Genomic DNA, 19,722 nt, shown 5'->3' with positions numbered 1-19,722 from the left:
CACTCAAATTGATAGAATTTCATATATTTTAGTTACTTTCTTCTCACCAGATCGGTTGCTGCAATGGGAAAGAAGAAGGCAGAGGATAGCCTTCTTCAAAAGTAAAGGAAAATATAAAATACAAAGTGCTTAAAATTGCATTCTATGTGGTCTTAGAGAAACAAAATCATCAAGTATTAAATATGAATCAAAGCTTTTAGCAATTCCCCTTTCAATGTAGACAAGTAAATTATCTTTAAGAAATTCATCTTCCATTTTGTTACAAAGTATTATTTTAATAATTGTTTACTTCTCATACTCTAATGATATTATAATAAAATTATTAGGATATTCCGATAGCTATTAGTCTAAAATGAATTAATAAAAAGAACAAACCTAAGATTGGCAATAATCTTTTGAAACTCGTTGATGCTTGACAAAATCCCAAAGTACTATATAAAACACACCAAACCAAAAAAAAAAAAAAACAATATTGTTTTAGAATAAGATAAACAAAATGATGAAAATGAGAAATATATTTCAATTAAAAAGCTTAAATTATAACCAAGACAAATTAAGGCATTAATGGCTTTAATTATATACTTTATGCTCAACTTACTCAGTTGTGACAAGAAAATGTCAAATATTGATAAATAAACATTAAATTTCTTGACTTTTTTTTTTTTTTTTAAACAAAATTTTGTTACCTGGGGCAGTAAACAATTCAGCCAAAAAAATATTTTTTAAAAAATTTTTTTATTTTTTTACCAGGGGCGACCGCCCCCACTTCTCTCCGCCACAGGAGAGCGATGCAACCACCAAAACTAAGGGGAGTGGCAAAGACGTTTCGAAAGATGGGAAGAAAGAAAAAATTTCGGTCTCGACGATGCTTGCCAATATGGACCAGAAACCTGATAAGCCTAAAAAGGGTTCTTCCTTTTCCTTGGTTGCTACTTCTAGTAAACCTAAGACCAAAGCCGCCCCAAAATACACCAATGACATTGATCTACCTCCCTCTGATATTGGGTTCTTCACCGATATTTCTTTTTTTTTTTTGTAGGGTTTGGCCCTAGGGGGTGGCCGAACTACCCCTTGGGCTATGAGGGTGGTTCGGCCACCCTCAGACGGCCAGCTTGGGGTGGCCAAACCACTCCAGGCCAAATGGGGTGGCCTGCCACCCCTAGCTGTCATTTTTTTTTTTTGGTTTTTTTTTTTTTTTTTTATAAAATTTTTGGGTTTTTTATAAGAAAAAAAATGACATAACACCCAAACCACATGGCATCCACGTGTAACGTTGAAATGATGTTCCGTTAAAAAATCTAACTGAATGTTAACAGAGGTACCAAGTAAGTTTATTTGCAAATTACAGGTATTATTTGTGATATTTTTAAAAATTCAGGTGTCTCTTTGATTTTTGTGCAAACCACATGTACTAGATTTGTATTCAAAAAATAAAAACAATTTAAGGGTACTTTCAAAACGCGTGAAAGTTCAAAAAAATTTTGTGAAGATTTCCAAAAAAAAGAAAAAGGAAGGTAAATTGCTACAATACTCAACAATTCGAAAATGTCTTGCCATTTCAATTCAAAGAAAACAGAAATCACACAATATTTATATTTTTCCTCTTCTTGGACAGCTAGAAAAATCAACATAAAAGTAAACTTTTGCGCTCGTTATGCGGCGTTATGGCCGCAACGCCGCAACCAGATCCTTTTATGGCCGCAGTACCTTTTATCCCCCTCCTCCCAACTCAATTCCCATTGTCAATGGGAAAACCCTCATTCTTGGTCTCGGCCTGTTTAGTTATTTTTCTATTTTTGTTTTTGTTTTATTGTTTTCTTTCAATGTACTCACATATATATATATGCTAACCTTAGTCGTCAGCGAAACTGCTGCCGAGGTCTGAGGACATTCACCGACGATCGGCTAACCACCTCACACGCAGTCAAGCTAGCTCCTCCATGACTTAGGCATCATAACAGTCAAATAGAACATATATTATTTTAAGTAGTCATAAACTCAACACACTTCAATTATAAAATTGACAAAGTTCATGGGGATTCAAGTTATTGAGACACAACAAAAGGCATGCCCTTACGTAGCTCTCCATGAAGAAAGTGGTGGAGTTTCAGAAGTCTCCCAAGTCGCAAAGTTGGCCATATATCTATCGCCCTTAATAACATCCTCTAAAGCAAATGATTTAAGTTCAGACATTTCTTCTGGTGTGAGTTTCACAAACAAAGCTCCAATGTTCTGATCGAAATTGTCAATCTTGGTGGTTCCTGGTATGGGACACACGTCATTCCCTTGGTGATGAACCTAGGTCAATGCTAACTGCGATGGGGTGCATCCCTTCCTCGTTGCCATTTCATTAACACGCTCAAATATGATTATGTTGTGCTCCAGATTCTCAGGTTGGAACCTGGGTAGAGACTGCAAGCAATAAAGTAAATACATACATCAGCAGCATTGTGGAATCATAGATTAATGGACATCTAGGGTACCAATGATAAAAAGAAAAAAGAAAAAAATGCATTATTTAATTAATGATTCAATTTAATTAATACTTAGAATCCCTATGGCTATGTGAGCCAACAGTCATATGTGATATAAAATCTCAACATGCTCAAAATGCAGTAATGATTCTCTAGAACTGTTATTCTAATAAAACGGCTGCCTATTTCATTTTGAAGCTCAACATTTGCTGCAGATGTACAAACCTTTCGGTAGTCATTGTTGGAAAGATTTTCAACAACCTTAGGCCCTGACGAAAAGAATCCTCGTCGAAGAGGACTGTATGCAACAATCCCAATCCCCAATTCCCTGGAAAAATTTAAATTTAAATTTTGATTTTGATTATCCTGTAACCTCAAAAAAGAAAAAAAGAAAATAAAGGAATATTGATAATGATGCCTCTCACCTGCAAGTAGGAATGATTTCTTGCTCGACATCTCTAGACCACAGAGACCACTCCAGCTGCACAGCTGTTATTGGGTGAACAGAATGTGCTTTTCTGATGGTGGAAGCAGAGGCCTCAGAGAGACCAATGTACTTTATTTTACCTTCTTCAACTAGTTTCTTCAGTTCCCCAATCTACATGCAGAAGAAAACAATTAATTGCATGCATAAATTCATCATCTTGTATTTTACAGATCGAGGATGCATGAGCAGGTAAAACGAACCGTGACTTCGATGGGAAGACGGGTGTCGACGCGGTGCTGGTAGTAGAGATCGATGCAATCCAAGTGGAGGCGCTTCAAGGTGGCCTCACAGGCAGCTCTCACATACGATGGATCGCCACGGATCTCCCTCTTCCCATCCGCAAAGCTAATTCCGAACTTGGTTGCCAATTCCACCCTCTCTCTCACCCCTTCCTTCAAAGCCTGAGGCCCAATAAACGAAATTTAGGAACAAATAAATAAACAAAAAAGCGAAAAAACTAAAGACAAAAAATACAGGCCAGGGGACCTTTCCGAGAAGGATTTCGTTGGTGAAGGGGCCGTAGCTGTCGGAGGTGTCAAGGAAGGTGACGCCTGAGTGGACGGCGTGGTGGATGAGAGCAATCATGTCTTGTTCGGGCTTGGGAGAGCCATAGAAGGCGGACATGCCCATGCAGCCGAGGCCCTGTGCGGACACCTCTAGTCCCTGTGAACCCAGCTTTATCCTCCCCACTCTTCCGGCTTCCATTTCTTCCCCTCTTCCCCTTTCTACAACAACAGCTGCTACTACTACTTCCACAGCTGGCAGCAGAAACCCAAGTTGAGCGATTAAAAAGGTTATTGCGAAAGGTGTAAGAGTGAATGGTTGGTGTAGGGACTGAAAGTTGAAGCAGGGGGCGAAGCTAAGGACTATGGCTATATATCGTAATGAGTAAATTAAGCTAGATCCATTGCGCTAACGGCTAAGTTGCACTATTTTTTTTGCTGTCCTAGCCTCCTAGTTTTTCAGCTGAGTTCCGCTATGGAATTTGTTCGGTGTCTCAGAGTTGTCCGCAGAAGGTGGGAATTAGGCCATTTGTTTTTGTTTGTTTGTTTTGTTTTTTTTTTTTTTTTAAGTAGAGCATTAGGCCTTGTTTGTTAAACAAGAAGCCTTTTTCACGGTACTGTTGATATTAAAAAAAAGACAAAAAAAATTTTCAAACCAGTCTGGAAGAAATATCTTCCAACTCATTTAGAATAATGTTAAGTGTCTATAAACATTTAAAACATTAGTCTAACTTAGTAAACTGCTATTAATGACTAAGAATTTAATGTGCGTTTTAAATGTTTATAGACACTTGGCACTATTTTAAATAAGGTTGGAGAATATTTCCTCTAGACTAATTTGGAGGAAATTTATATGCTTAAAAAAATTTAAAAAAAAAAAAGAAAATAATAATTGATATATGAAAGTAAAAAAGTGGTATTGAAAAGTGAAAAATTTTGTTTTGTAGTGATTTTTTAATGGAAAAATTACACTTTACCTCCCAAAGTTTGGGGCCATTTTGAATTCGACTTCCAAGTTTCAATTTTTGCAATCCACTCCCAAAGTTTTAATTTTTTACAATTCGACCATTCCATTAGTCAAACCTATTTTCACCGACAGAACAGTAATCACGTGATCACAAGTTAATGTCTTTAATTTATCTGCATTTGCAATTCACTGTGGCCGTTTTCTGTGCATATCGGCCGGCAACTGGGTTTTTCTTTTAGAGACTAGTCAATTTCTTTTTGGGTTTATTTTTTTTTTTATCTATTGGTGGGATATATAATAACATGAGCAGATTTGACTGTGAAAATACCAAGGGGGAAGGGGTCCAAATTAGCTTGTCAGGGCTAGGGATAATGGGGAGATGGATTTCTAGGATTTTGGAGATGGTGTGGGGGTCAAAAAGGGCATTCGGTGTAGGTATGATCCAGCAATTGTGTAAATGAGTTGTTGAATGAAGTTTACTTTAAACTGCTAAGAAAAGTTTGAAGAGAATATTAAAATTTTGGTGGAAACTTGAAGGGATGACTCTAATTTTATCTAAAATAAAAGTAAAATCATCAAACTTCTAGAGTAAGGACCTACATTAGCCAATCTGTTAAGATCTTCTTAACCATAACAAAATATAATTATAATACTCTAGATATCTTGATAGGATCTGCTTGGATAAGAAGCATTTTTTTAATTTCCCACGTGCATTCTTTTACTTCATGTCAAACTTTAAGCTTAACTTTTTTGTGTACAAGCTCTCAACAATAATACAACATCATAAACAAAGATCTGATTACTTAGCCAAATATCTATGTTTCGTTGTTTCATGAATCAGGCAGCATAACATTCTAACCGAACATATATTATTTAGAGCAGTCAAGAACTTAACACACTTCAATTATAATATTGACAAAGTCTATCGGGGATTCAAGTTATTAAGACACAGCAAAGACGTGTGCTTATGCAGCTTTCCATGAAGAAAGTGGTGGAGTTTCAGAATTCTTCCAAGTCGCAAAGTCAGACATATATCTATCACCCTTGACAACATCCTCTGAAGCAAATGATTCAAGTTCAACCATTTCTTCCGGGGTGAGTTTCACAGACAGAGCTCCAATGTTCTGGTTGAAGTTTTCAATTTTGGTGGTTCCTGGAATGGGACACACGTCATTCCCTTGGTGATGAACCCAGGCCAGTGCTAGTTGTGATGGAGTGCATCCCTTCCTCGTTGCCATTTCATTAACACGCTCAAATACGATTTTGTTATGCTCCAGATTTTCAGGTTGGAACCTAGGTAAAGACTGCGAGCCATGAATACATACATCAGCATTGAGACTGGAATCACATATTAATGGACATCTAAGGTACCAATGATAAGCATACCCTTTAGAATACGTATAAGCACTAAGACTGAAATTATTAAATATATTTCAATGAGGTTGTGTAATTCATGAAGGCAATATTGTTTGAAATTTCATGAAGGCAATAATGAGCGCACACTTAAACATAATTCTGTAACATAGCTATTGATCTGGCCCTAAGCATCCACAGCTGCTATGCCCTGCCTTAATTTTCCCAACACTGAAGGATTCAGGAGGACAATAAAGATACCATCAACTGAAGAAATTAAACAAGCATTTTTCTAGGAGTACTATAGCCTCCAAAAAGGAAAAATGTTCATCATGGATAACTAATGCAGAGTACAGTAAATAATAAACAAATCTCTTAGGAGCAACAAAAAAAAATAGTCAAGAACCATTAAATAAAAACTAGTTTGCAAAATAAAATGGAGCTGAATGGAAAACCAACACCTAAGGATGTCTTCTATTTCATGTATAATGAGCTAAGAGGTAAATACCATCATAGAAAGGAACTAAACATTCTGATTGGCTATGCAAGAAGTTGAGGTGGCTACAGTACTACACATTCACAATGAACACTTGACATCTATACTAAAGTTTTAGCAAACCATTGAGCAACGAAAATCATTTGTTTAGACAAATTATGACTACTTGAATATTGTAACGACTGAAGAAAATTGTGAGCACAAGTCAAGTTTTATCTAGAAAGTTGACCATTCTATGAGGTCATTAAAAAACGGGGGAAAGCATACTGATCTTTGTAAGGTCTGTTAATTCATCATCTATTTGAAAAGCTTATACTGATAAAAAAAATTTAAAAAAAAAAAAAAAAAAATGATGAGTTTAATCATTTAACGCTTGGAGTAGAAAACACCTGAAATGGTTTTATTGAAAATAAGGGTCAAGTTTCAAATCAAGACCTCAATCGGATACTATGTTAAATTTCCATTTTATTCCAAAAATTTAAGCTAATAAAAAAAAAATGAAACGTCAATCACTTAGCCAACAGTTACTTGTGAGTCAGAATACTGATGTATGCAGCAATGATGCTATAGAACTGTTCTTCTAAATGATTGCTTATTTCAATTTGAAGCTCAACATTTGCGGTAGATTTACAAACCTTTCGGAAGTCATCGTTGGAAAGATTTTCAATAGCCTTAACCCCCGATGAAAAGAATCCTCGTCCAAGAGGACTGTATGCAACAATCCCAATGCCCAGTTCCCTGAAAAATTAAAATTTGGATTTTGATATTCTATAACCTCATAAAAAAAGGAATTAATGCAATTGATGCCTCACCTGCAAGTGGGAATGATTTCCTCTTCGACATCTCTAGACCACAAAGACCACTCCAGCTGCACGGCTGTTATTGGATGAACCGCATGTGCTCTTCTGATGGTGGAAGCAGAGGCCTCGGAGAGACCTATGTACTTTATTTTACCTTCTTCAACTAGTTTCTTCAGTTCCCCAATCTATACAGCATACACAAGAAAAGAATCAGGGGTGCTCAATTGCAAAATGAAGCTAATTTTTGTTATATGAACATATTGATAGTCTTCAAAATATGCCGATCGAACCCATTGGTGTTATTCTCTCATTAGGTTGAATTGATAGAAGTAGAACAAAAAGGCGAATAAGGTGTTCCCAAATTGGTTTGCGTGTGCTCCTAAAAGTAATTGCAATTATATCATTATACGACAACAAAGCGGTACCTAGATCTTCATCCTCTACTCTAACCTATAATGGAAAACAATCACTCTGCTTGACAGGGGGCAGTTTACGGAGGATGCAAGGAACAAACCGTGACTTCGATGGGAAGGCGGGTGTCAACGCGGTGCTGGTAGTAGAGATCGATGCAATCCAAGTGGAGACGCTTCAAGCTGGCCTCACAGGCGGCTCTCACATACGCCGGATCGCCACGGATCTCCCTCTTTCCATCCCCAAAGCTAATTCCGAACTTGGTTGCCAATTCCACCTTCTCTCTCACCCCTCCCTTCAGAGCCTGAGTCCCAAGAAACGAAATCTAAGAACAAACAACGAAAAAATAAATATAAAAAATAAAAAAAATAAAATAAGAAAAGGGACCTTTCCGAGAAGGATTTCGTTGGTGAAGGGGCCGTAGATGTCGGAGGTGTCGAGGAAGGTGACGCCGGAGTGGACGGCGTGGTGGATGAGAGCGATCATGTCTTCTTCGGGCTTGGGAGTGCCATAGAAGGCGGACATACCCATGCAGCCCAGGCCCTGCGCCGACACCTCCAGTCCCTGAGAACCCAGCTTTATCCTCCCCACTCTTACGGCCGCCATTTCTTTCTTTTCTCCTTTCTACAAACAATACCAGAAGCAGCTGAAGCCTGAAACCCAAGTTGAGCGATTAAAATGGCTCCTGCGAAAGGTTTAAGAGGAAGAGTGAGTGGTAGGTGAAGGAAGAAGGATTGAAATGTAAAATAATCCAACTTTCGCGTACGTGCTTACGTCAGCCAATCTAAATATAATATTCCAGTTTAGGATTTTTTTTTTTTGGTTAAATACTCCATACTCTGGGTTTCTCAACTTTATTTTTTTTTTCTCTAGAGTTTCATTTTTATCACAGGAGGTTCCTGTGGTTTTGATAAGTGACCAAATTAGTACATCCGTTAGTTGACCGTTAGTTGACCGTTAGACTGACACGTGGACCAATCAGACGTCGACACGTGGCACATATATTAATTTTTTTTTTTAATTAAAAAAAAAGCCACCCCCAAATTGCCTCGGCCACCCCCAGTTCGTCCGTTTTTTTTTTTTTTTAATATTTTTTTTAATTTAAAAAAAAAAACTTTTTTTTAATTAAAAACAAATTAATATATGTGCCACGTGTCGACGTCTGATTGGTCCACGTGTCAGTCTAACGGTCAACTAACGGATGGACTAATTTGGTCATTTATCAAAACCACAGGGACCTCTTGTGATAATAATTAAACCCCAGGGAAAAAAAAAAAAAGTTGGGAAACTCTAGGGGGGTATGGAGTATTTAACCCTTTTTTTTTTTGGATAAGAGGCATGCCTATACTATTATTACCGAGCATTTTCCATTTAATTTATATTAGCCTTCCTAAAAATAACTTTTTGGAGGCAAATGTCTCCGATCTATTAAAAATAAATAAAAAAGTCCCGCTAAATTGTTAGAAGTTTTGATGAGCTAAATAAATGAATTTAGAAAAATTGAAAAAATATTTGGTTTATTGACTATGTCATACTGTTTCTGTCTAAACTTGGCGGATAAAATTTTTTTGAAAATAATTTTTAAATAAATTAGTAGAAATGAATAATTAAAATAATAAAATTAAGTTTTTTTTAAAAAAAAAAAAATAGATAGGTAAAATTAAATTTTTTTTTTATTTTACTATTTTAACTAGTAAATTTACTGACAGAAGACTTTGTCAATCACGTAAATCTAAGCGTTTGAACTGGCCTAACGCAAGCATCCAATAAGTGTGGGACATTGAAGGTTCGAGGGTGATCGAAGGTAGGACAAATGTATGCATATTAAAATGAATGTTTTATTCTGTATTTGTAGTATATTATCTGTATATGTATGTGAGCTTCCAAGGTTTGGATCCCCAATTCAACCGAAGTACCAAATCCTTAATTTGTCTGTCACGGCCGGCCTAACCGCTCAAATATCCAATGATTTGGTTGAAAACTAATGTCATAAACTTATACACATGATAAGAATAAATACAACAATCTATGTAGTTGGCTATTATAAATTGTTTATTGTAGCATAAAAATAATTTGGAAGTTCTCGACTAGGCCAAAATAATAATTTAGTCACCGTAGTTAAATTATGTCAAAACACTTCACAAATTCCGTTAATATATAAAATGATGACACATATCACTCTTAATAAAAAAATATATATAAATATATAAAATTTAGATTTTTTTTTTTTTTTTTTTTTAAAAAAAAGGTGGTTACCAACCAACAGCCACCCCTTGAGAGAGGGGGTCGTTAGCCTTTGGGGTGATTGCGTTTTTTAAGAATTACACAAGTTAGTAATACAACGGTTGCAGTATTAAAGATGACAATGGATTGTTTAGCAAACATAAGTTAAGTATTAGCAAATTGAGAAAGTAATGACATGATGGAGCTAACAATATGCGAGCGTGAGTTTAATAGATTTAAAACACTTATTTTGAACAATAACTAGTTTTTTGTTTTGCACACCAGCTTCAACATACATTAATTAGTTGTTGTTGCCAAAAATCATATCAAAATTGCCAACTTTGTTTTAGCTTGGTTAATAGTGTTTTTAATGTTGTTAGAGCATCATGCAGATGTTGTGGCACGCTTCATGAAAAAAAAAAAAAAATGTTGAAATTGTTGAAGCACTATGAAATAATGAAACTTCTACTAATCATAGGTTGAATCAATAAATGAATATAAATAGACTTTAAGATATATGTCGAAGTTCTCATTATGGTGCAATTGTTAGTCTTATTCACATGTTTTTATTTATTTTTTCTTGCCATCAATGCGATTGAAGATATTGTGAAATATGACTTATGCTATAAAATAGAAAGCAAAAGCAATATACTAACTCAGTCGCTCTAGACTTTCGAATTTACTTTCAATTTACAGTTGTCTTTTGAGGATTACATATAAGATATCTTAAGCATTACAATGAAGAGAATAATATATTATGAATGCAATGAAGTTAGTTAAACATTCAAAGTAGCGTTTACAAGCTATGAGAGAAGATAGATTGAACTATTTATTTGAAGAAGTTTATGTATTTTATGTCAAAAACAAAATTAGTACGCCCAATATAAATGATCTATACCATTCGCAATCATGATGAAAAGCTCAATTAATAGATTATTGTGCCCATTATCCTGTGGAGCTTTCATATTATACTATTATAGACATGTAATTCTATAAACTTAACAATTGTTTACTTTTAATAAGGATAAATTAATTTGTCTTGTTCAATTATATTCGAATAATTTTTTAATAATTCAACTTATTACCTTGAATAACTAACTTGAAAGCTTGAAACATTGTTCTAGTGAATAATTTATTATCAGCACAGTCAAGATCTCAACACATACACTTCAATTATAATATTAACGAAGTCTATAAGGATTCAAATTATTGAGGCACACAACAAAAAGCCTGTGCTTATGCTGCTTTCCATGAAGAAAGTAGCGGAGTTTCAGAATCCTTCTAAGTTGTAATGTCATTCAAATACCTATCACCCTTAACAGCATCCTCTGAAGCAAACGTAAATGATTCGAGTTCAACCATTTATTCTGATGTGAGTTTCACAGACAGAGCTCCAATGTTCTGGTTAAAGTTTTCAATCTTGGTGGTTCCTAGAATTAAACACACGTCATCCCCTTGGTGATGAACCTAGGCCAATGCTAGCTGTGATGGGGTGCATCCCTTTCTCGCTGCCATCAAATCAACACGCTCAAATATGATTTTCGTGTGCTCTAGATTTTCAAGATGGAACCTAGGTATGAACTGCAAGCAGCAAATAATACATACATCAACTGAGGTAGGTTCATAGTGAGTGTAATTTTGGCATCCCTTTCATTATTCGAGAACGTCAGTATAATGTATTACGAGAAATGCTACACATATTTTCACTCTCACACTTTTAGATGTATATTCATTGACGTGACATTGCAAATTACTATTAACTCCAAAATCTAATTGTAATTTATTCAAATCTAATGATGATTTTTAGCACAACGTCAGAAGGTGTACATTTAAAGTTGAGAGTGAGATTGTGTATAACATTCCTCATGTGTCATTGAATTACTTGCATATATTAATTAGTCAACTAATGTTATTTCAAAAAAGTCAGTTATGTGACATAGGCAGAGTAGAATAAATAATAATCAAATATTTTAGAGGCAACAATAAAATAACAGCAAAGAATTAGTGAAGAGCCATTAATTAAATAAAAACTAGTTTATTTGAAAAATCAAAAGAAGCTATTGACCATCTATATTTTGACTAGTAATGATACAATGCACGCGGCGTGCCACGCACGCCAGTGCAAAATTTTTTTTTTTTTTTTTTAAATAATAATAAAAAAAAATTTTGTGCCTGGCGTGCATCACTGTTGATGCACGCCAGGTGTGCATTGTATCATTACTCTATTTTGACTCGTAGATGTACGTACAAACCTTTAGCAACTACTTGTTCGCAAGTTCGTAACCCTTTCGACAGCCTTAACCCCCGACCAAAAGATTCCTCGTCCAATAGGACTGTATGCAACAATCCCAATGCCCAGTTCCCTGACAAATTATTAAGGAATTAATAATTAATGTAATTGATGCGTAGCTCGATCACCTGCAAGTAGGAATGATTTCTTGCTCGACGTCTCTGGACCACAAAGACCACTCCAGCTGCACAGCTGTTATTGGATGAACCGAATGTGCTCTTCTGATGGTTGAAGCAGAGGCCTCAGAGAGACCTATGTACTTTATTTTACCTTCTTCAACTAGCTTCTTCAGTTCCCCAATCTACATGTAGAAGAAAACAAGTGCTGGTAGTAGAGATCGATGCAATCCAAGTGGAGGCGCTTCAAGCTAGCCTCACAGGCGGCTCTCACATACGCTGGATCGCCACGTGTCTCCCACTTCCCATCCACATACCTGACTCCGAACTTAGTTGCCAATTCCACCTTCTCTCTCACCCCTCCCTTCAAAGCCTGCATGCGCCCCAACAATTAGCGAAAACTAAGAACAAACAAACAAGAAAAGAAAGAAGAAGAAAAAGAAAAGGGACCTTTCCAAGAAGGATTTTGTTGGTGACGGGGCCGTAGATGTCGGGGGTGTCGAGGAAGGTGACACCGGAGTGGACGGCGTGGTGGATGAGAGCGATCATGTCTTGTTCGGGCTTGGGATAGCCATAGAACATAGAAGGCGGACATATATGCTCATGCAACCCAGGCCCTGCGCCGACACCTCCAGTCCCTGTGAACCTAGCTTTATCCTCCCGACTCTTACGCCCGCCATTTCTTTCTACAAACAATACCAGCAGCAGCTAATATTGTGAGATAGCCATAGTACTATGTGTATGTTTGCTTTCAAGGTTTGGATCCCCAATTCAACCGAATCATTGACCATCTAGGATGGCCGTGACGGTAATCAAATCCTTTGTCTCTCACGACCGGCCTAAGTTTTCAATGATTTGGTTGATTGGCTTGGAATGATAAGTTAATATTGTGAGATAGTTATATAATAAAAATGTGATTTTTAACCTTATTTTTTAATTAAGTTAATCATTTAATTTAGAATAATATATATTATAAACCACATTTTTATTTCACAATATTAATATAATTTATATTAAAGGGAGGATGTCCCAAGGGAATGGGATGTCCACTTCCATGAGCAGATTTGACTGTGAAAATACCAAGGGGGGAGGGGTCCAAATTAGCTTGTCAGGGCTAGGGATAATGGGGAGATGGATTTCTAGGATTTTGGAGATGGTGTGGGGGTCAAAAAGGGCATTCAGTGTTGGTATGTTCCAGCAATTGTGTAAATGAGTTGTTGAATGAAGTTTACTTCAAACTGCGTAAGAAAAGTTTGAAGAGAATATTAAAATTCTGGTCGAAATTTGAAGGGATGACACTAATTTTATCTAAAATAAAAGTAAAATCGTCAAACTTCTAGAGTAAGAACCTACATTAGCCAATCTGTTAAGATCTTCTTAACCATAATGAAAGATAATTATAATACTCTGGGTATCTTGATAAGATCTGTTTGTATAAGAAGCATTTTTTAATTTACTACGTGCATTCTCTTACTTCATTTCAAACTTTAAGCTTAACTTCTTTGTGTGCAAGCTCTCAACAATAATACAACATCATAAACAAAGATCTGATTACTTAGCCAAATATCTGTGTTTTGTTGTTTCATGAACCAGGCAGCATAACATTCTAACCGAACATATATTATTTAGAGCAGTCAAGAATTTAACGTACTTCAATTATAATATTGACAAAGTCTATGGGGGGATTCAAGTTATTGAGCCACACAGCAAAGTCGTCTGCTTATGCAGCTTCCCATGAAGAAAGTGGTGGAGTTTCAGAATTCTTCCAAGTCGCAAAGCCCGACATATATCTATCACCCTTGACAATATCCTCTGAAGCAAATGATTCAAGTTCAGCCATTTCTTCTGGAGTGAGTTTCACAGACAGAGCTCCAATGTTCTGGTTGAAGTTTTCAATTTTAGTGGTTCCTGGAATAGGACACACATCATTCCCTTGGTGATGAACCCAGGCCAATGCTAGTTGTGATGGGGTGCATCCCTTCCTCGTTGCCATTTCATTAACACGCTCAAATATGATTTTGTTATGCTCCAAATTTTCAGGTTGGAACCTAGGTAGAGACTGCGAGCCATGAATACATACATCAGCATTGAGACTGGAATCACATATTAATGGACATCTAAGGTACCAATATTGATAAGCATACCCTTTAGAATACGTATAAGCACTAAGACTGAAATTATTAAATATATTTCAATGAGGTTGTGTAATTCATGAAGGCAATATTTTTTGAAATTCCAAACCTTTCGAACGTCATCGTTGGAAAGATTTTCAACACCCTTAACCCCCGACGAAAAGAATCCTGCTCCTAGAGGACAGTATGCAACAATCCCAATGCCCAATTCCCTGAAAAATTAGAATTTGGAATTTGATTATTCTATAACCTTCGTTAAAAAAAAAAAGGAATTAATGTAATTGATGCCTCACCTGCAAGTAGGAATGATTTCTTCCTCAACATCTCTTGTCCACAAAGACCACTCTAGCTGCACAGCTGTTATTGGATGAACTGCATGTGCTCTTCTGATGGTGGAAGCAGAGGCCTCGGAAAGACCAATGTACTTTATTTTACCTTCTTCAACTAGTTTCTTCAATTCCCCAATCTAAAGGTCATACAGAAGAAAAAAATCAGGGGTACTCAATTGCAAAATTAACCTTTTTTTTTTTTTTTTTTTGAAAATTACAGTTTAACCCCTTAAAATTTGGGGTATTTTTCAATTAGAGTAATTCGACCACCGATGTTTCAATTTTTACAATATACCCCCTAAACTTGTAAATTTTTTTTAATTCGACCAATATTATCCAAAAATTCCTATATTGTCCGTACCTTGTTTTTTCTTTTTAAGGGGGCAGTTTACGGAGGATGCAAGGAACAAACCGTGACTTCGATGGGAAGACGGGTGTCAACGCGGTGCTGGTAGTAGAGATCGATGCAATCCAACTGGAGACGCTTCAGGCTGGCCTCACAGGCGGCTCTCACATACGCCGAATCGCCACGGATCTCCATCTTTCCATCCCCAAAGCAAACTCCGAACTTGGTTGCCAATTCCACCTTCTCTCTCACCCCTCCCTTCAGAGCCTGAGTCTCAAGAAACGAAATCTAAGAACAAACAACGAAAAAATAAATATAAAAAATAAAATAAAATAATAATAAGAAAAGGGACCTTTCCGAGAAGGATTTCGTTGGTGAAGGGGCCGTAGATGTCGGAGGTGTCGAGGAAGGTGACGCCGGAGTGGACGGCGTGGTGGATGAGAGCGATCATGTCTTCTTCGGGCTTGGGAGGGCCATAGAAGGCGGACATGCCCATGCAACCCAGGCCCTGCGCCGACACCTCCAGTCCCTGAGAACCCAGCTTTATCCTCCCCACTCTTACGGCCGCCATTTCTTTCTTTTCTCCTTTCTACAAGCAATACCAGAAGCAGCTGAAGCCTGACACCCAGGTTGAGCGATTAAAATGGCTGCTGCGAAAGGTTTAAGAGTGAGTGGTAGGTGACGGACGAAGGATTGAAAAGTAAAATAATCCAACTTTTGCGTACGTGCTTACGTCAGCCAATCTAAATATAATATTCCAGTTTAGGATTTTTTTTTGGATAAGAGGCAAGAGATATTTTTACTGATAGAAGACTTTGTCAATCACATAAATCTAAGCGTTTGAACTGGCCTACCGCAAGCGTCCAATAAGTGTGGGACATTGAAGGTTTGAGGGTGATTGAAGGTAGGACAAATGAAGGGAGCTTCCCCAGCAAAAATATTTTAAAAATAAATAAAACAAATGAATATTTATATATTTATTTACATTAATGTATGCATATTAAAATGAATATGTTTTATTCTGTATTTGTTGTATTTGTATGTGTGCTTCCAAGGTTTGGATCCCCAATTCAACCAAAGTACCAAATCCTTTGTCTATCACGGCCGGCCTAACCGCTCAAATACTCGATGATTTGGTTGAAAACTAATGTCATAAACTTATATATATGATAAGAATAAATACAAAATCTATTTATGCGGCTGGCTTAAATTATAAATTGCTTAGTGTAATATAAAAATAATTTGGAAGTTCAAGACTAGGCCAAAATAATAATTTAGTTACCGTAGTTAAATTATGTCAAAACACTTGACGGATTTCGTTAGTATATAAAATGATGACACATATGGCTCTTAATAAAAATATATATAAATATATAAAATTTAGATTTTTTTTTTTTAAAAAAAAAAACCAGGTGGTAACCAACCAACAGCCACCTCTTGAGAGAGGAGGTGGTCAGCCTATGGGGTGACTATGGTTTTTAAGAATTACACAAGTTAGTAATACAACAGTTGCAGTATTAAAGATGACAATTGATTGTTTAGCAAGCATAAGTTAAGTATTAACAAATTGAGAAAGTAATGACATGATGGAGCTAGCAATTTGCGAGCGTGAGTTTAATAGATTTAAAACACTTATTTTGAACAATAACTAGTCTACTTGTTATGTTTTTTGTTTTGCACACTAGCTTCAACATACATTAATTAGTTGTTGTTGCCAAAAATCGTATCAAAATTGCCAACTTTGTTTTAGCTTGGTTAATAGTGTTTTTAATATTGTTGGAGAATCATGCAGATGTTGTGACATGCTTCATAAAAAAAAAATTGTTGAAATTGTTGAAGCACTATGAAATAATGAAACTTCTACTAATCGTGGGTTGAATCAATAAATGAATATGAATAGACTTTAAGATATATGTCGGAGTTCTCATTATGGTGCAATTGTTAGTCTTATTTATATGTTTTCTTTTTTCTTGTCATCAATGAGATTGAAGATTTTGTGAAATATGATTTATATTATACACAGAAAGCATAAGAAATATACTAATTTAGTAGCTTCAAACTTTCGTATTTACAGTTATCTTTTGAGGATTACATATGAGTTATCTCAAGCATTACAATGAAGAGAATAATATATCATGAATGCAATGAAGTTAGTTGAACATTCAAAGTAGCATTTACAAGCTATGAGAGAAGATAGGTTGAACTATTTATTTGAAGAAGTTTATGTATTTTATGTCAAAAACAATATTATTGTGCCCAATATATATGGATGATCTATACCAATTGCAGTCGTGATGAAAAGCTCAAATAGATTATTGTGCCCATTATCCTCTGGAGCTTTCATATTATACTATTATAGACAGGTAATTCTATAAACTTAACAATTGTTTACATTTAATAAGGATAAATTAATTTGTCTTGTTCAATTATATTCGAATAATTTTTTAATAATTCAACTTATTACCTTGAATAACCAGCTTGAAAGCTTGAAACATTGTTCTAGTGAATAATTTATTATCAGCACAATCAAGATCTCAACACATACACTTCAATTATAATATTAACGAAATCTATAAGGATTCAAATTATTGAGGCACACAACAAAAAGCTTGTGCTTATGCAGCTTTCCATGAAGAAAGTAGCGGAGTTTTTTTTAATAATTCAACTTATTACCTTGAATAACCAGCTTGAATGCTTGAAACGTATATTATTGACATTCGTTCTAGTGAATAATTTATTATGAGCACAGTCAAGATCTCAACATATACACTTCAATTATAATATTAACGTCTATAAGGATTCAAATTATTGAGACACACAACAAAAAGCCTATGTTTATGCAATTTTTCATGAAGAAAGTGGTGGAGTTTCAGAATCCTTCCAAGTCTTAATGTCATTCGAATACCTATCACCCTTAACAGCATCCTCTGAAGCAAATGATTCGAGTTCAACCATTTCTTCTGGTGTGAGTTTCACAGATAAAGCTCTAATATTCTCGTTGAAGTTTTCAATCTTGGTGGTTCCTGGAATTGGACACACGTCATCCCCTTGGTGATGAACCCAAGCCAATGCTAGTTGTGATGGGGTGCATCCCTTTCTCGTTGCCATTTCATTAACACGCTCAAATATGATTTTGTTGTGCTCTAGATTTTCAGGTTGGAACCTAGGTATGAACTGCAAGCAACAAATAATACATACATCAACTGAGGTAGGTTCATAGTGAGTGTAATTTTGGCATCCCTTTCATTATTCGAGAACGTCAGTATAATATGTTTCGAAAATGTTACACATATTCTTACTCTCACACTTTTAAATGCATATTCATTGACATGACACTACAAATTACTATTAACTCCAAAATTTAATTGTAATTTATTCAAATTTAAAGATGATTTTTAGCACAACGTCAAAAAGTGTACATTTAAAGTTGTGAGTGATCGAGATTGTGTATAACATTCCTCATGTGTCATTGAATTACTTGCATATATTAATTAGTCAAGTAATGTTATGTTTTTTTTTAAAAAAAAAAAAAAAAAAAAAAAAAAAAGTCAGTTATGTGACATATGCAGGTAGAATAAATAATGATCAAATATTTTAGAAGCAACAATAAAATAACAGCAAAGAATTAGTTAGTCAAGAGCCATTAAATAAAAACTAGATTATTTGAAAAATCCCATCTATTATTTTGACTTGTAGATGTACGACAAACCTTTAGCAACTCCTTGTCCGTAAGCCTTTCGACAGCCTTAACCCCCGACGAAAAGAATCCTCGTCCAAGAGGACTGTATGCAACAATCCCAATGCCTAGTTCCCTGATAAATTATAATTTGGATTTTGATTATTCTATAACCTCATAAAAAAAGGAATTAATTAATGTACGTAATTGATAATGATGCCTCTCACCTGCAAGTAGGAATGATTTCTTGCTCGATATCTCTAGACCACAAAGACCACTCCAGCTGCACAGCTGTTATTGGATGAACCGCATGAGCTCTTCTGATGGTGGAAGCAGAGGCCTCAGAGAGACCTATGTATTTTATTTTACCTTCTTCCACTAGTTTCTTTAATTCCCCAATCTACAGAAACAGAAGAAAACAATTAATTAATTGCATAAATTCATCATCTTGTATTTTACTTTACAGAGGATGCATATATGAGCAGGTAAAACGAACCGTGACTTCGATGGGAAGACGAGTGTCGACGCGGTGTTGGTAGTAGAGATCGATGCAATCCAAGTGGAGGCGCTTCAAGCTGGCCTCACAGGCGGCTCTCACATACGCCGGATCGCCACGGATCTCCTTCTTTCCATCCCCAAAGCTAATTCCGAACTTGGTTGCCAATTCCACCTTCTCTCTCACCCCTCCCTTCAAAGCCTGCATGCGCCCCAACAATTAGCGGAAACGAAGAACAAACGAGCACAACAAGAAAAGAAACAAGTAGAAGAAGAAAAAGGAATGGGACCTTTCCGAGAAGGATTTCGTTGGTGAAGGGGCCGTAGACGTCGGAGGTGTCGAGGAAGGTGACGCCGGAGTGGACGGCGTGGTGGATGAGAGGGATCATGTCTTGTTCGGGCTTGGGAGGGCCATAGGAGCCGGACATGCTCATGCAACCGAGGCCCTGTGCGGACACCTCCAGTCCCTGAGAACCTAGCTTTATCCTCCCCACTCTTCCGGCCTCCATTTCTAATTTCTTCTACAAACAATAATACCAGTAGCAGCAGAAACCCAAGTTCTGTGATTAAAAAGGCTCTTAATTTGTGAGAGAGTGGTTAGTGAAGGAGGGATATATATATATA

At 36.2% G+C, this 19,722-nt stretch overlaps 3 protein-coding genes and 2 pseudogenes across 5 annotated transcripts; all 5 read right to left on the bottom strand.

The window, feature by feature from the left end:
- Window positions 1-2,073: 2,073 nt before the first annotated feature.
- LOC132177052 (putative aldo-keto reductase 3) lies at window positions 2,074-3,669 on the bottom strand (annotated as a pseudogene). The gene is made up of 5 exons (XR_015911992.1): window positions 3,448-3,669; window positions 3,162-3,362; window positions 2,900-3,072; window positions 2,700-2,802; window positions 2,074-2,412 (listed from the first exon to the last, which is right to left on the bottom strand). The product of XR_015911992.1 is annotated as a putative aldo-keto reductase 3 (transcript).
- Window positions 3,670-5,215: 1,546 nt separating this feature from the next.
- LOC132177046 (putative aldo-keto reductase 2) lies at window positions 5,216-8,204 on the bottom strand. Its single transcript, XM_059589255.2, has 5 exons — window positions 7,879-8,204; window positions 7,595-7,795; window positions 7,093-7,265; window positions 6,916-7,018; window positions 5,216-5,735 (listed from the first exon to the last, which is right to left on the bottom strand). Exons 1-5 carry the CDS (start codon window positions 8,095-8,097, stop codon window positions 5,397-5,399), a joined length of 1,035 nt encoding a protein of 344 aa, XP_059445238.1. The 5' UTR covers window positions 8,098-8,204; the 3' UTR covers window positions 5,216-5,396.
- Window positions 8,205-10,861: 2,657 nt separating this feature from the next.
- Window positions 10,862-13,541, bottom strand: LOC132178384 (putative aldo-keto reductase 5; annotated as a pseudogene). Its single transcript, XR_015911993.1, has 4 exons — window positions 12,571-13,541; window positions 12,133-12,493; window positions 11,980-12,077; window positions 10,862-11,324 (listed from the first exon to the last, which is right to left on the bottom strand). The product of XR_015911993.1 is annotated as a putative aldo-keto reductase 5 (transcript).
- Window positions 13,542-13,643: 102 nt separating this feature from the next.
- Window positions 13,644-15,610, bottom strand: LOC132177047 (putative aldo-keto reductase 2). The gene is made up of 5 exons (XM_059589256.2): window positions 15,280-15,610; window positions 14,994-15,194; window positions 14,546-14,718; window positions 14,362-14,464; window positions 13,644-14,179 (listed from the first exon to the last, which is right to left on the bottom strand). The coding sequence occupies exons 1-5, from the start codon at window positions 15,496-15,498 to the stop codon at window positions 13,841-13,843; spliced, it is 1,035 nt and encodes a 344-aa protein (XP_059445239.2). The 5' UTR covers window positions 15,499-15,610; the 3' UTR covers window positions 13,644-13,840.
- Window positions 15,611-17,678: 2,068 nt separating this feature from the next.
- Window positions 17,679-19,720, bottom strand: LOC132177049 (putative aldo-keto reductase 2). Its single transcript, XM_059589258.2, has 5 exons — window positions 19,389-19,720; window positions 19,100-19,300; window positions 18,831-19,003; window positions 18,637-18,739; window positions 17,679-18,101 (listed from the first exon to the last, which is right to left on the bottom strand). The coding sequence occupies exons 1-5, from the start codon at window positions 19,605-19,607 to the stop codon at window positions 17,775-17,777; spliced, it is 1,023 nt and encodes a 340-aa protein (XP_059445241.1). The 5' UTR covers window positions 19,608-19,720; the 3' UTR covers window positions 17,679-17,774.
- Between the last annotated feature and the right edge of the window lie 2 nt (window positions 19,721-19,722).

This window comes from Corylus avellana, chromosome 4 (genome assembly GCF_965113065.1).
Source record: "Corylus avellana chromosome 4, dhCorAvel1.hap1.2, whole genome shotgun sequence".
In the NCBI taxonomy this organism is placed as follows: domain Eukaryota; kingdom Viridiplantae; phylum Streptophyta; class Magnoliopsida; order Fagales; family Betulaceae; genus Corylus; species Corylus avellana.
Note: the sequence above shows the minus strand (reverse complement) of the source record. Positions and strands in the feature narration are given on the sequence as shown.

What these genes read in the sequence shown, in the direction of transcription:
- LOC132177047 (XM_059589256.2), bottom strand. Translation starts at nt 15,498, where the DNA reads ATGGCGGCCGTAAGAGTGGGGAGGATAAAGCTGGGTTCTCAGGGACTG. An exon ending in GTCTTCCCATCGAAGTCACG is followed by an intron (nt 14,719 to 14,993) that starts GTTTGTTCCTTG and finishes TATGACCTTTAG; the next exon opens with ATTGGGGAATTGAAGAAACT. An exon ending in GAAATCATTCCTACTTGCAG is followed by an intron (nt 14,465 to 14,545) that starts GTGAGGCATCAA and finishes CTAATTTTTCAG; the next exon opens with GGAATTGGGCATTGGGATTG.
- LOC132177049 (XM_059589258.2), bottom strand. Translation starts at nt 19,607, where the DNA reads ATGGAGGCCGGAAGAGTGGGGAGGATAAAGCTAGGTTCTCAGGGACTG. An exon ending in GAAATCATTCCTACTTGCAG is followed by an intron (nt 18,740 to 18,830) that starts GTGAGAGGCATC and finishes ATAATTTATCAG; the next exon opens with GGAACTAGGCATTGGGATTG. An exon ending in CGGACAAGGAGTTGCTAAAG is followed by an intron (nt 18,102 to 18,636) that starts GTTTGTCGTACA and finishes TGTTGCTTGCAG; the next exon opens with TTCATACCTAGGTTCCAACC.
- LOC132177046 (XM_059589255.2), bottom strand. Translation starts at nt 8,097, where the DNA reads ATGGCGGCCGTAAGAGTGGGGAGGATAAAGCTGGGTTCTCAGGGACTG. An exon ending in GCCTTCCCATCGAAGTCACG is followed by an intron (nt 7,266 to 7,594) that starts GTTTGTTCCTTG and finishes TATGCTGTATAG; the next exon opens with ATTGGGGAACTGAAGAAACT. An exon ending in CCAACGATGACTTCCGAAAG is followed by an intron (nt 5,736 to 6,915) that starts GTTTGTAAATCT and finishes CATGGCTCGCAG; the next exon opens with TCTTTACCTAGGTTCCAACC.